At 39.6% G+C, this 13,028-nt stretch overlaps 1 protein-coding gene across 8 annotated transcripts in view; it reads left to right on the top strand.

The window, feature by feature from the left end:
* The window catches only part of ANKRD12 (ankyrin repeat domain 12), a 116,723-nt gene that overhangs the window by 62,463 nt on the left and 41,232 nt on the right, over nucleotides 1–13,028 (top strand). For 7 of the 8 annotated variants that reach the window (XM_023507608.1, XM_023507610.1, XM_012812177.2 and 4 more), the window contains one exon: nucleotides 5,092–5,239. In XM_023507608.1, coding sequence (XP_023363376.1) covers nucleotides 5,092–5,239 — 148 coding nt within the window. Of the gene's footprint in view, nucleotides 1–5,091; nucleotides 5,240–13,028 lie in introns of those variants that run through there. The other variant, XM_012812180.1, reaches the window with a different exon arrangement.

Consider the following 13,028-nt stretch of genomic DNA (forward strand, 5'->3'; position numbering starts at 1 on the left):
CTTTTAAAAATTATAGTCTGTGAGCTCAGGTACCCCCAACCTATAATTCTTTTATTTATGCTTATAGTGTATAGTCTAAAGTATAACTCTAGAAAGCAATAACAGTATCCATATGCAAAATAACTACTCCAGAATACAGTAATCATACCCACTGTAAGATACTCCCCTCCCCAGCACCCCCTCAACAGGCAGCCACCACAGCTACAAGTGCCTCCAACCTATCCTTCTAATCCTGCTGGACACCACCTCCACAGCCATCTTGAAAGTGGGCCTGCTGACAAAGGCAACACAGTGGCTAGCATTGGTACCTGGGCAAAAGGAGGCCAAGAATGGCTGTGCAGTGGTTCATCATTCCCAGGAGTCCAGGAGGCAGTGGGGAGCAGTCCAGATGATCTGAGTGCCCAACCTCCTCTAATTGTCTTCTCTTGGCCCACCCTCATCCCCACATCTTCTCATTTCCTATTCCTACCCATGTTTGTCAGTGGGACTGTAGCCGTGGCTGCTCCTCTGAGAGAACCCTGGCAGGCTTATTTCTTGGGAAGCTGGTGTGAGGAGTGATGGTCCAGCCCTACCTATCCTGTGTTCCTAACAGTAGATCCCTGCCCTCTTGTGCTGCTTCGGCTCTCACACAGCTGGCCCTATTCTGAGGCCCCTATGACGCAACACTGAGGAGAAAGATACTGAGCTTGGATCTGGGAGACTTGGGTTCAGAGACCCAGTTCTGCTAGAGCCTGCTATTGCGACCTTGGGCCTAAGTCCCCCTGAAGTTTCTGCCTGCAAGGGTACCTGGCAGCAAAGCACAAAAGCGCAGGGGTACTTGAGCCCATAGACTCTGACTTGGCTGAAACCCCAAGGTGTTTGAGTTGATACAATTTCCCAAACTTACCAGTAGAAGAACCATCTAGGATGCTTGTTAATGGAACGAACACTCAGGTCTTTCTCTTGAAAAGTTGATTCAGTGTATTTGAGTGTGGTTTGAAGTTTCATTTTAACTAGTCCCCCAGGTGATTTTTAGGATTTACAAGGTTGGGACAGACTAATGTCATTCTGATGCTATTGAATGTTTAAGGTCTAAATGTCTCAAGGAGTTCATGGTCTAGTCACTAAGCAGAAATGTAAATGCAGAGTACATCTCTGGGGTATCAGAGAAGGCTTCCTCCTTAGCACAGTGTCCCCAGGGCCTCAGAATGGGGCCAGCTGTACAAGAGATGAGGCAGCCAAGAAAGGGCAATGATCTCCTCTCTGCAGCCCAGAGCAGGCAAGGTCAGTCCTGGTCCCTCACACCAGCTTCCCAGGAAATAAGCTGGCCAAGGTTCTCAGCAGAGAGGCTGTGGCTACGTTCCCAGTGGTACACATGGGTAGGAATAGGAAATGAGAGGGTGTGGAGATGAGAGTGGGCCGGGGTGGGGTAGGGGGGAGTTGGGAAGGTCGGGTATTCAGGTCATCTGGACCACTCTCACCTGTACCTGGGCTCACTTCTGGCTTCTCTCCAATAGTCAGCTCCACAGATAAACACCTTGCACCTCTCATGGGAGAATGAGGTGACACTCACTGCATGGCTACTTCCACTCTCCTTTAAAAAATTAAAACTAGCCGGCACCCATAGCTCAGTGGGTAGGGCGTCAGCCACATACACTGAGGCTCACGGGTTCGAACCCCACCAAGTCCAGCTAAAATCAACAATGACAACTGCAACAAAAAAATAGCTGAGTGTTGTGGCAGGCACCTGTAGTCCTAGCTACTTGGGAGGCTGAGGCAAGAGTTTGAAGTTGCTATGAGCTGTGACACCACGGCACTGTACCTAGGGTGATATAGTCAGACTTTATCTCAAAAAAAAAAAAAAAATTAATTAATTAAAACTAGGCGCCACCTGTAGCTCAGGGGGTAGGTGCAGGCCATAAACACTGAGGCTGACGAGTTCAAAACCAGCCTGGGCCAGCTAAACAACAATGACAACTGCAACAAAAAATAGGACGTTGTGGTGGCCTGGGTCCTAGCTACTTGAGAAGCTGAGGCAAGAGAATTGCTTAAGCCGAAAAGTTTGAGGTTGCTGTGATCTGTGATGCCATAACACTCCACTGACAGTGACATAGTAAGACTCTGTCTCCAAAAAAAAAAAAAAAAAAATTAAAACTAATAATTTCTCTCCTGAAAGTTTGGGCCAAAAAGTTGGGTACATGTTATATGCAGGAGCACATTATACATCCAAAATACAGTAATTTGTTTTCTTTACACATTCTTATGTTTTGAACTTTTCTATAATGACGGTTTAGAAAAAAATCTTTATTATTCATTGTGAATCTTCACTGTTAAAAACTTTGATTTGTTAGAAACTCCTGTTTTATAGCATTGTGTTTTAAATGCATTTAACCCTTAATGGCCAATGCAATTAATATTCATCTATTTCATGTTACTCTTTTAAACATTATTTTAAGGCTCGGCACCTGTGGCTCAAGTGGCTAAGGTGCCAGTCACATACACCTAAGGTGATGGGTTCGAATCCAGCCTAAGCCCACCAAACAACAATGAAGGCTGCAACCAAAAAATAGCCGGGCATTGTGTGGTCCCAGCTACTTGGGAGGCTGAGGCAGGAGACTCACTTGAGCCCAGGAGTTGGAGGTTTCTATGAGCTATGATGCCACAGCATTCTACCCAGGGGAACAGCTTGAGGCTCTGTCTCAAAAAAAAAAAAAAAAAAAAACCAAACATTATTTTAAAAGACATGATACAAATGTATTTTCTAAGTACCAGAAAACACCAGAATTATGTGTGAAGAATATGCACATGAATAAAAACTTGATTCCATATGAACATTACTGTATAAGGGAATAAGGAGGGGAACGAGTTGTAATATGAATTTGTTTGGTAGAACACATCAGTGTTAATGGAAATAGACTAAAGATCAAAAACAAGAGTAGATGATTGGAAGGCAGATTCGGTAATGCTTGGCCACGTCTTTGATGTAGAGTATGAGTGAAAAGGAATAGTTGATGATGACTCCCAGCTTTTTGGCTTTAGTGACAAGGCCAATTTTGATGCTAATCATTGAGAATGGAAACAGATAAAAGGTCAGGGTACAAATTTAATGAACTCTGTGTCCTGTTGGCTCCAGGCTTTTTTATTAAAATACACATATAATCAATTGCTTATATCTAATGAGCATTTGGCTGTTTGGGTTTGGAGTTAAAGAACGCTGAGAGAGTAAGCAAGAGAATAAAAATGAATGCATGGGTTGCATAATTGTCAATTCAGACAGAATGTTTGCTCCAAAGAGATGATGTATATTTCAGTGTGAGAAAATAGATCAAGAACAGTGCTATAGGGTTAGATATGTATAGCTCTTAGAACCATTTTGTAGGATTGATAGTAGCAGAGTTGCAGGTAGAAGAATGAAGTGTCAATAGAAAATCACAGCTGCAAGGGCAAACATCTTTTCAGGAGCTTGACTGCAAAGAAAAGAAAATTTAGCTAGTGGAGGAGACTGTATGTTTGAACAGACTTTCTTGTTTTACCTATGTTTTATTTCTCTATTGCCATTATTTTTTTTTAAGATAAAAAGAGACATGAACCAGAAAGAAGGGCTTCTTTATAGAATCAAAAATAGGTAAAAGAAAAAAAAATAGATAAAGTCAAAAATAGGTTTAAAAAATGTAGAAAGGAAGAAGATTAAAAAGAAAAACAATGGTGACTAGGCAGATGCTGATTATGTAGAGTGAGAAGTGTATGTTTTTTGGTGGGGAGGCTGAGTAATGGTTCACCCCTATAATTGCAGTACTTTGGGAGTTCAAGGCAGGAGATTCACTTGAGACCAGGAGTTCAAGACCAGCCTGGGCAACATAGACCCCCATCTCCATAAATTTTAAAAATCATCCTGGCATGGTGCTGCATACCCATATTCCCAGCTACTCAGGAGGCTGAGGTCAGAGGATCAGTTGAGCCCAGCAGTTCAAGGTTGCAGTGAGCTATAATGATACTACTGTGTTTCAGCCTGGGCAATAGAGCATACCTCCACCTCTAAAACAAAAACAAATTAAAAATTAAATAATTTGGAAAAGGAAAGACAGCCTCTTTAAGAAAAATTTCGACATCTTTGATGCAAAATTAGATAGAGATCTATACAGGGCCAGTGAAAGGAAAGGGCCTTGAAGTTTAAGTTTCATTAATTTTTTTTTTTTTTTTGGAGATCGGGTTTCACTGTATTGCTTAGGCTGATCTCAGACTTCTGGCCTCGACAATCCTCCCACCTCCGGCTTCCAAAGTACTGGGGATACAGACATGAGCAGCCTTGCCTGGCACTAAGCTTCATTAGTTCAAAGTAAATTCATACAAGTTAAAGATAGTTAAAATTCTGGGGGGATGGGAAAGAGTAAAATTAAGGGCATTAGTAGTGATATTAGCCTTAAATGGAAGAGAAATACTTCCTTTGATAGTCCTTTGAGAATATACATTTCAGTAGCCCAGGGAGCTTTTTGCTATTGTTCATGGATTTATCAGAAGAACTTGGAACAGTACTTACTAATAGGTACTCAATAAATAATTGTTGATTTTTTGATGAAACAGGAAGAGAAACAATGAGATTAACTGTTAAAATAGCCCAGTGTAAATTTTTATTTATTTATTTTTTAAGACAGAGTCTTAACTCCCTCACCCTAGGTAAAGTGCCATAAGCATTATCATAGCTTAGAGGAACTTCAAACTCCTGGGCCCAAGCAATCCTCCTGCCTCAGTTTCTCTACTTTTAGTAGAGCCAGAGTCTTGATCTTACTTAGGCTGGTCTCCAACTCCTGAGTTCAAGCAGTCCACCCTCCTCGGTCTCCGAGTGCTAGAATTACCAGGTATGAGCCACCACACCTGGCCAGCCCCGTTTAAATTTTAAGAAAGAAATTCCTCATGGTTGATAAGATCATTAGGGGACTGTGATGTCAGTGGAAAGGGAATTTGAAAAGAATAGTAATGATTTAGACTAGACACTACAAGGAATGGGCACAGAGTAGTGGAGAGACAGGAGGGTATTAGGAATGTTATTAAGAGAATGGTCAAAATGATACAATCTATGAAGAGACTAAGTGCTCCTACTGTTTAATGTTTCAGATAGTGAAACTATTACTCCGCCACGGTGGAAACCCATTTCAAGCTAATAAACATGGGGAGCGTCCAGTGGATGTAGCCGAAACGGAAGAGTTGGAGTTGCTTCTAAAAAGAGAGGTGCCTTTGTCTGATGATGATGAAAGTTACACAGGTTTGTTTCAGATAATCTACATTCAGCTGTTTGACATAGTAATTGATACATTATTCTAGATTGGTTTAGGATACATGAAATGTGTGAGTACCTTAGAATAACGCTATTATTGGAATAATACTTACCTCATAGCCAAGAATGATGAAGTTATGTGTATTTATTTGCTTTGTATAATCTGTGTGAATGGAGTCATAGTGACAGTGTCCTCTTCCTGTATTTTTCCCCATATATTTCTGAGCTATTACTACATTCAAGCCTACTGTAGAGCCTTTCCCCATGCATCACAGTCATAGCTGCTACTCTTTATGGAGCTACTTACCAAACCCTTCATAACTTTTCTTGGTATTCATGAGTCACTTTTGCAATTTTACTTTTGTAATTTAGATGGTTGAATTCTAGTCATTGTTGTAGGATAGGGACAAGTTTTTTAAAAAGAAACATCTAAAAGAATACTTTAGAAAGTTTCCAGTGTATTTGGATTTAAATAAACCTAAACACTTAAAAATAAAACAGAAAAAGCTTCCTTGTTTTGAAGAAAGTCTTCTTTATACAAATTGGAGGAGTTAACCATATTTTAGGCAAAAAATCAATGAAAAAGAATTTTATCAAATCTTATAAATAGCCATGTCCTCACAAAATCTTAAAAATTCCTATAGGTAGTTAGGAAATATTACTTTCATATTACATTACACATCAGAGAAAAAACAAACCATACTCATTTAAACTCAACCATTTCTACAAGGCAACAGAACAACATGTTTAGTTTTGAGGTAGAAAGTTCTGGCCTTTAATTTTATTTCATATAGTATAGTTAGTTGAATTATCTTTGCATGGAAAGAACAAACCTTCTGGATAAAAAACATCCTTATTGCCTTATTGAACAAAATTTAATTGTTAATGTTCTTTAACTGATTAAGAGATGATGCTGAGTTAGTAAATGAATAAAGAAGTCATGGAATAAAAGTTTTGGCAGTGATCACTGACTGCAAGAGAGATGTCTAAATAACTGGTAAATATTGTCAAATTGACTATAAATATTAGATGTTACATTAAAAGGGAAAAATGAAAAAAGTAATAACCTGGAATTTAAATACCAAATTACACTAACAACATTTGAAGAGAGGTACAAGAAAAGTATAGTAAAGTCATCTTTCAAGTTGGAAGGTTATATGATAATGATTTTTCTGTGATAGTTGAAAAAATACCAATTAAAAAATGCTTTCGGGGCTCGGCGCCTATAGCTCAACCGGCTAAGGCGCCAGCCACGTACACCTAAGGTGGCGGGTTCGAATCCCCAGCCCGGACCCGCCAAACAACAATGACAGCTGCAACCAAAAAATAGCCGGGCGTTGTGGCGGGCGCCTGTGGTCCCAGCTACTTGGGAGGTGGAGGCAGGAGACTCGCTGGAGCCCAGGAGTTGGAGGTTGCTGTGAGCTGTAATGCCACGGCACTCTACCCAGGGGGACAGCTTGAGGCTCTGTCTCAAAAAAAAAAAAAAAAAAAAATGCTTTCGGAAATAAAAAAGCAAACATTTTGTTAACATTAGACAAATTAAATCCAAAAAATATTCCATGGCAAAAAAAGAGGATGATTTTATGATAATAAAGGTCATATAATACAAAACAAAGATAAAATTTTATTGTTCTATTTAACATCAGATAACCCTGTCAAAATATATAGAGCAAAAATTGTTACAAATGTACGGCAAAATTGACAAACACAGTACTAATTGAAAACTTCTAATGGCTTTTCCAGGATAATACGATTCCTCATTAAACAGAAAGTCTCAAAATTGTAGACATTATCAGCATAATCTTTAGTATTTATGGTATGAAGCCAGAGTTTTGCCACATTCAGTAAAAGCACATAGTTGTCATAAATTAATTAAGTAGGAATGAAAATGTACTGAGAAAATCAGGAGGAGGAAGCAAGAACCGATCAAAAGAGAAAAGCAAGAGGTTAATAAAGAACAAACTTTAATGATTTAGAAAACAGATTTTTCTAATATTTCTAAACAAAATAGCAGAATGAAACCTCAAATTGCTTATCTGACAAGATTGAATAGACAGATGGCAAGCATATCTGATCAAGGAAAAAAGAGTACAAATTCACAAACATCATTAGAGAGTAAGAAAATTGATAAAGCTACCAAATGTAAAGACTTCTTCAGACTGTAGCAGAATATTGTATGTAGATCTTACCAAAAAAATTAAAACATGGTGGCTCATGCTATAATCCCAGTGCTTTGGGAGGCTGACATAGAAGGATCACTTGAGGCCAAGAGATCAAGACCAGTCTGGGCAACATAGCAAGATTCATGTCTCCACAAAAAATAAAAATGTTAGCCAGATACGGTACACAGCTACCCAGTATGTTGAGGCAGAAGGATCACTTAAGCCCAGGAATTTCGATTTGCAATGAACTGTGATTATGCCACTGAACTTTAGCCTGTGTGACAGAGTGAGACCCTGTTTTGAAAGAAAAAAAAAAAAACTTAAGTAGTACACAAAGAATAAGCAGCCAGAAGGAGACAGAAAGGGAAAAGATTTAGAAGACAGAGGGGCAAAAATAGTCAAGTTGCCATGTTCTTCTGACTTGTCTAAAGTTATTTAGGCTAGAAAAACCCTGATACTGAACCCTGAGAAAGGAGGGCCACAAATAGAAAACTATAGGTCAATTTCCATTTTAATACCACGCCTAACATACAGAAATGCTCATTGAAAACAGATGTCAGTGAGTTTGCAATGAAGCTGGCATCATATCCAATTTTTGAAAAGTGCTTTCTGAAAACAGTTTGTTAGTAAGTATGAAAAATTCATAAAGACATAACCAGTGGCTTGGCACCTGTGGCTCAAGTGGTTAAGGCGCCAGCCACATACACCTAAGGTGGAGGGTTCGAATCTAGCCCGGGCCCGCCAAACAACAATGATGGCTGCAACCAAAAAATAGCCAGGTGTTGTGGCGGGTGCCTGTGGTCCCCAGCTACTTAGGAGGCAGAGGCAGGAGACTCGCTTGAGCCCAGGAGTTGGAGGTTACTCTGAGCTATGAGGCCATGGCACTCTACCCAGGGGAGCAGCCTGAGGCTCTATCTCAAAAAAAAAAAAAAAAAGACATAACAAGAAATACCGACTACATGTACACACATATATGTAAATGTTTTTGTGTGTGTGCGTGTGTGTATCAACAAATCTGTTAACATAATAGTGCTTATTATTGCAAAAAAAATTAGAATAACCTAAATGCGCAAATGGGCAGAGAAATAGTTTTTGGGTTTTTTTGAGAAATAATTTTAAAAGCATAGGTGTATGGGCCAGGTGTAGTGGTTCATGCCTATAATCCTGGCATTCTGGGAGGCTAAGGTGGGAAGATGCCTTGAGCTCAGCAGTTCAAGACCATCCTGAAGAGCCACAGGCACCACCCAAGGATAAAATTTTTTTAAAAACTTGTTTGTATATATTTTGACTTGCTTGTTTTCATCATCACCACAACCACCTTTTAGCCATCTGACAGTTTTCCATCTTAACTTCCATCTACCCTCTTTTGTATATACAGACCTTTTGAATCCAAGTATTGAGGCTACTATGGGGAAATCATACAAATTATAATTGCCCGCTTACTATTTGTATTCTTCATAACATAACCACTTACACTCCTGGTTTTTTTGGTAGCTTGCTGTGGCGTCATAGCTCACAGCAACCTCAAACTCTTGGGCTCAAGCAGTTCTCTTGCCTCAGTCTCCCGAGTAGCTAAGACTACAGGCACTGGCCACAACGCCCAGCTACTTTTAGAGATGGGATCTTGCTCTGGCTCAGGCTGGTCTTGAACCTGTGAGCTCAAGCATTCCACCTGCCTTGGCCTCCCAGAGTGCTAGGATTACAGGCATGAGCCACCGTGCCCGGCCCCCATAATTCTTAAATATGACATTCTGTGAGTTTTATTAAATGCCTAGACCTGTATAATCCAACCTCATCAAGATACAGAATATCTCCATCACTCCAGAGAGTGCCTTTATGCCTCCTTTCTAGTCAATTTCAGCCCCTACTACTGATAATATATTGGTCATAGTAGGATGGTTAGGCAGGAAATCACTAATGACTAATAAACCTAGAGCATTATTGAAACAAGATATTTATATAGCTTTCTCACATCAAAAGTGAGGGGAATAATCAGTATTTCTGTAGTAGATAACTATAGTGGCACCTAGACTCTATGGTCAATATCAGCATTATCAAAGGAGGGAGAAAGGCTCATGGTGTGCCCTAGGTGTGATCCTGAGAAGGATATAACATCTCACTTTGTGTTATTCCAGCTGAGAATACATAATCATGAGGATTTTTTTTTTTTAATAAAGCCAATGTCATGAAAGATTAATAAACGGTAATGTCTTGAGAGACAAGTAAAGCTGGTAGAAATGTTTCAGACTATCTAAAGAGTGGCCAGTGCCTGTGGCTCAGTGGGTAGGGCACCGGCCCCATATAACGAGGGTGGCAGGTTCAAACTCGGCCCCAGCCAAACTGCAGCAAAAAAATAGCTGGGCATTGTGGTGTCTATAATCCCAGCTGCTCAGGAGGCTGAGGCAAGAGAATCGCCTAAGCCCAGGAGTTGGAGGTTGCTGTGAAGTGTGACACCACAGCACTCTACCCAGGGCAATAGAGTGAGATTCTGTCTCTAACAATAACAACAAAAAAGACTATCTAAAGAGATGATAAAGGTAGTACCTGCTTCTGGACTGGATCCTGTACTGGAGGGGAGAAATGATTATAAAGGACATCATTAGATCATTTAACAAGGAATATGCACAGTAGATTAGTGTTGCATCAATGTAAATTTATGAAATTGACAGTTATACCCTGGTAATAGAAGAGTGTATCCTTCTATTTAGGAAATACTAGACAATGCTGAAGTATACTTCAGGTTATAGGACCATACTACATGTAATTTACCCTCGTATACTTCAGGAAAAAATGTATATATACATATGTGTGTATTATCTATAGAGAGAAAGCTTATTATAAAACAAGGAGGTAAAACATTACCAATAAGCAACTCTGGATAACAGATATATAGATGTTAGTATTGTTTATTTTTCTAATTTTTATGACTCAGTAGCCTGTGGTACCAGCTGCTCCGGAGGCTGAGATGGGAATATCACTTGAGCTCAGGAGTTAGCAGCTACTGTGAACTATTGTCATGTACTGTACTTTAGCCTGGGCAACAGAACAAGGTCTTGCCTCTCAAAAAAAGAAAAATCATAACCTGAGAACTAGTAATGGTTATTACTACTGTCTTAAGACATTGCTTTTAGATACTTTCAGTAAACAGAGCAAGAGAATTTTATGTATTTGTATATATTATTTATCTTATTAGAAGTTAATTTCAAACACAAAAAATTAGAAAAATAAATAATACTGACCTCTATGTATCCTTTACCCAGATTTCCATATTGTTAATGTTTAACCTCCTTGCTTTTTTGTTTTTAATTTTCTTGTAGAGACGAGGTCTTGCTATGTTGTACAGGCTGATCTCAAACTCCTGGCCTCAAATAATCTTCTTGCCTTGGTCTTCCAAAACAGTAGTCATGAGCTCCTGCACCCAGCGAGATGATGATCTTAAAATGCTTTCTGCTAAAACTATGGCTTCTTAGAAGATGATTCCAAATCAGGGAAATCAGGAAATATATGAAATGAGCTTGGAATATCTTATCATTCCATATTTCAATGAAGCTATCAAAGACTAATATGAATTCTTGTCAGAAGGCCTTAGGATACAATTTGAAGCTGTTTCATCTTGGTCAAAGATGGGACAGTGTAAGCTTCAGTAGGGTATAAAATACCATGGTTTAAAACCCCTCAAAAATGTTTAAATTCATCAGCTTATAATGATAATTTTTAAAATTAATTTATCATTATCCAAGGATGATAACCAGTTTGTTATCTTAAAAATTAGGCATATAGCCAGGCACAATGGCATGTGCCTATAGTCTCAGCTACTTGAGAGGCTGAGGCAGGAGGATCCCTTAAGCCTGGGAGTGTGAGGCCAGCCTGGGCAACATAACAAGAATTGTTTCTTAAAAAAAATTAATTGTGGGCAGTGCCTTGGCTCAGTGAGTAGAACACTGGTCCCATATACCAAGGGTGACGGGTTCAAACCTGGCCCTGGCCAAACTGCAACAAAAAAATAGCTGGGCATTGTGGCAGGTGCCTATAGTCCCAGCTACACGGGAGGCTGAGGCAAGAGAATCGCCAAAGCCCAGGAGTTGGAGGTTGCTGTGAGCTGTGACGCCACAGCACTCTACCAAGGGCAATAAAGTGAGACTCTGTCTCTAATTTTTTTTTTTTTAATCGTATGAAGAATTATCCTACCTTTCTGATGTGAACTCTGTGCCAGTGGGTAATATCATGGGTAAGGAGAAGTGTAATCCAGCTTTAAAAAGTAAACAAAGTTAAAATATGACTATTTTGTAATCCCTCATTAGTTAATATATCGAAATACTGAACATCAATAGTTGCTAATACTAAATAGAAAACATTACATGCCCCCTGATGAAATAACTTTGTATACTCTAGACTAGTGGTCCTCAGACTTTTTAAACAGGGGGCCAGTTCACTATCCCTCAGACCATTGGAGGACCAGATGCGGGCCCCGGGACAAGTCGGCGGCTAAGCAGGACAGGCAGCGGTGGCAAAAACACCCAGCGGGCCGGATAAATGTCCTAGGCAGGCCGCATGTGGCCCGCAGGCTGTAGTTTGAGGATGCCTGCTCTAGACTATGGCCTTGTCAAAGGGGTCAAACCTTTGTCTCATCAGTCCTCAGGATCCAGCTGCCAGTTGTAGGAAATGCCAAGGTCAAAGGAGCATGTTGAACTACACCAAGAGTATGCAGTGAGCAAAATTTAGATTGTGGAAAACCCAAACAGCTTTGATTCTTCAACAAATATATTGTGTGGGAAACAAAAAGGAAGAAAACCTGTAGAGAAAAATAAAAATGATTTTAAAAGTCATTTCAAACTTTTTAAAAAATGAGAAAGACTAAAATATTAAACATGTATTTAATAGGTGATTTATTCTCAAAACTCAGAGTATTAGACATAAAAGATCCAGGATATTGGTAAACCTTTTTTAAGTACTAAGAAATTCTTAAGATTATATGTTAAGGAGAAAGCCTGTATGTGATATATTCCATGATTTTGAGAAGGGATCATTAATAGTCAGGACTTCCACTAAACTATCACCCAACCAAAGTGGGAGTAATAATATGAAGAATAGAGGGCAAGTGGGGAAGGAATAGAGAAAATACATCATTGGTAAGGGGTTGCCATTAATATTTGAAGGAAGTAAATGTTAATGAATGGAGCTAAAACTAGGCAAATTGGGAAGGTGGCCAATTTACTTTTAATGTCTGTTTTCACTCGGTAAACTCCTTAAATGTTTCATATATAAACATTGTTCATGAAATGTTTACTGAGTTGAGACTGGCCCTTGGGGATTATGCCAGGCCTCTGTTTACCCATAAATCCAAGGAATAGCTGAATCTATAGGCTGAGTTCATCATTAGGACTGAGAAAGTGTGAGACCTGGAAGTAGAGAATGAGGAGCTGCTTCCTCGTGCCTCAGCTGCTTATTCACAGCCACAAGGGTGAAAGCACTTTGCCCTCTACCACTTGCAGGGGAGCTGCCGTTTGGGCTACTGCAGCATTTGGTTCCAATAAGCTAACGACCCTCCAAAGTTACCTAGAATGTGAGAGAATGATCAATTTGAACAAACAGAATGCTAATGCAGCTAAATAAAA

The sequence above is a fragment of the Otolemur garnettii genome, unplaced genomic scaffold, assembly GCF_000181295.1.
Source record: "Otolemur garnettii isolate 467f Iridium unplaced genomic scaffold, OtoGar3 scaffold00193, whole genome shotgun sequence".
NCBI classification, from domain to species: Eukaryota; Metazoa; Chordata; class Mammalia; order Primates; family Galagidae; genus Otolemur; species Otolemur garnettii.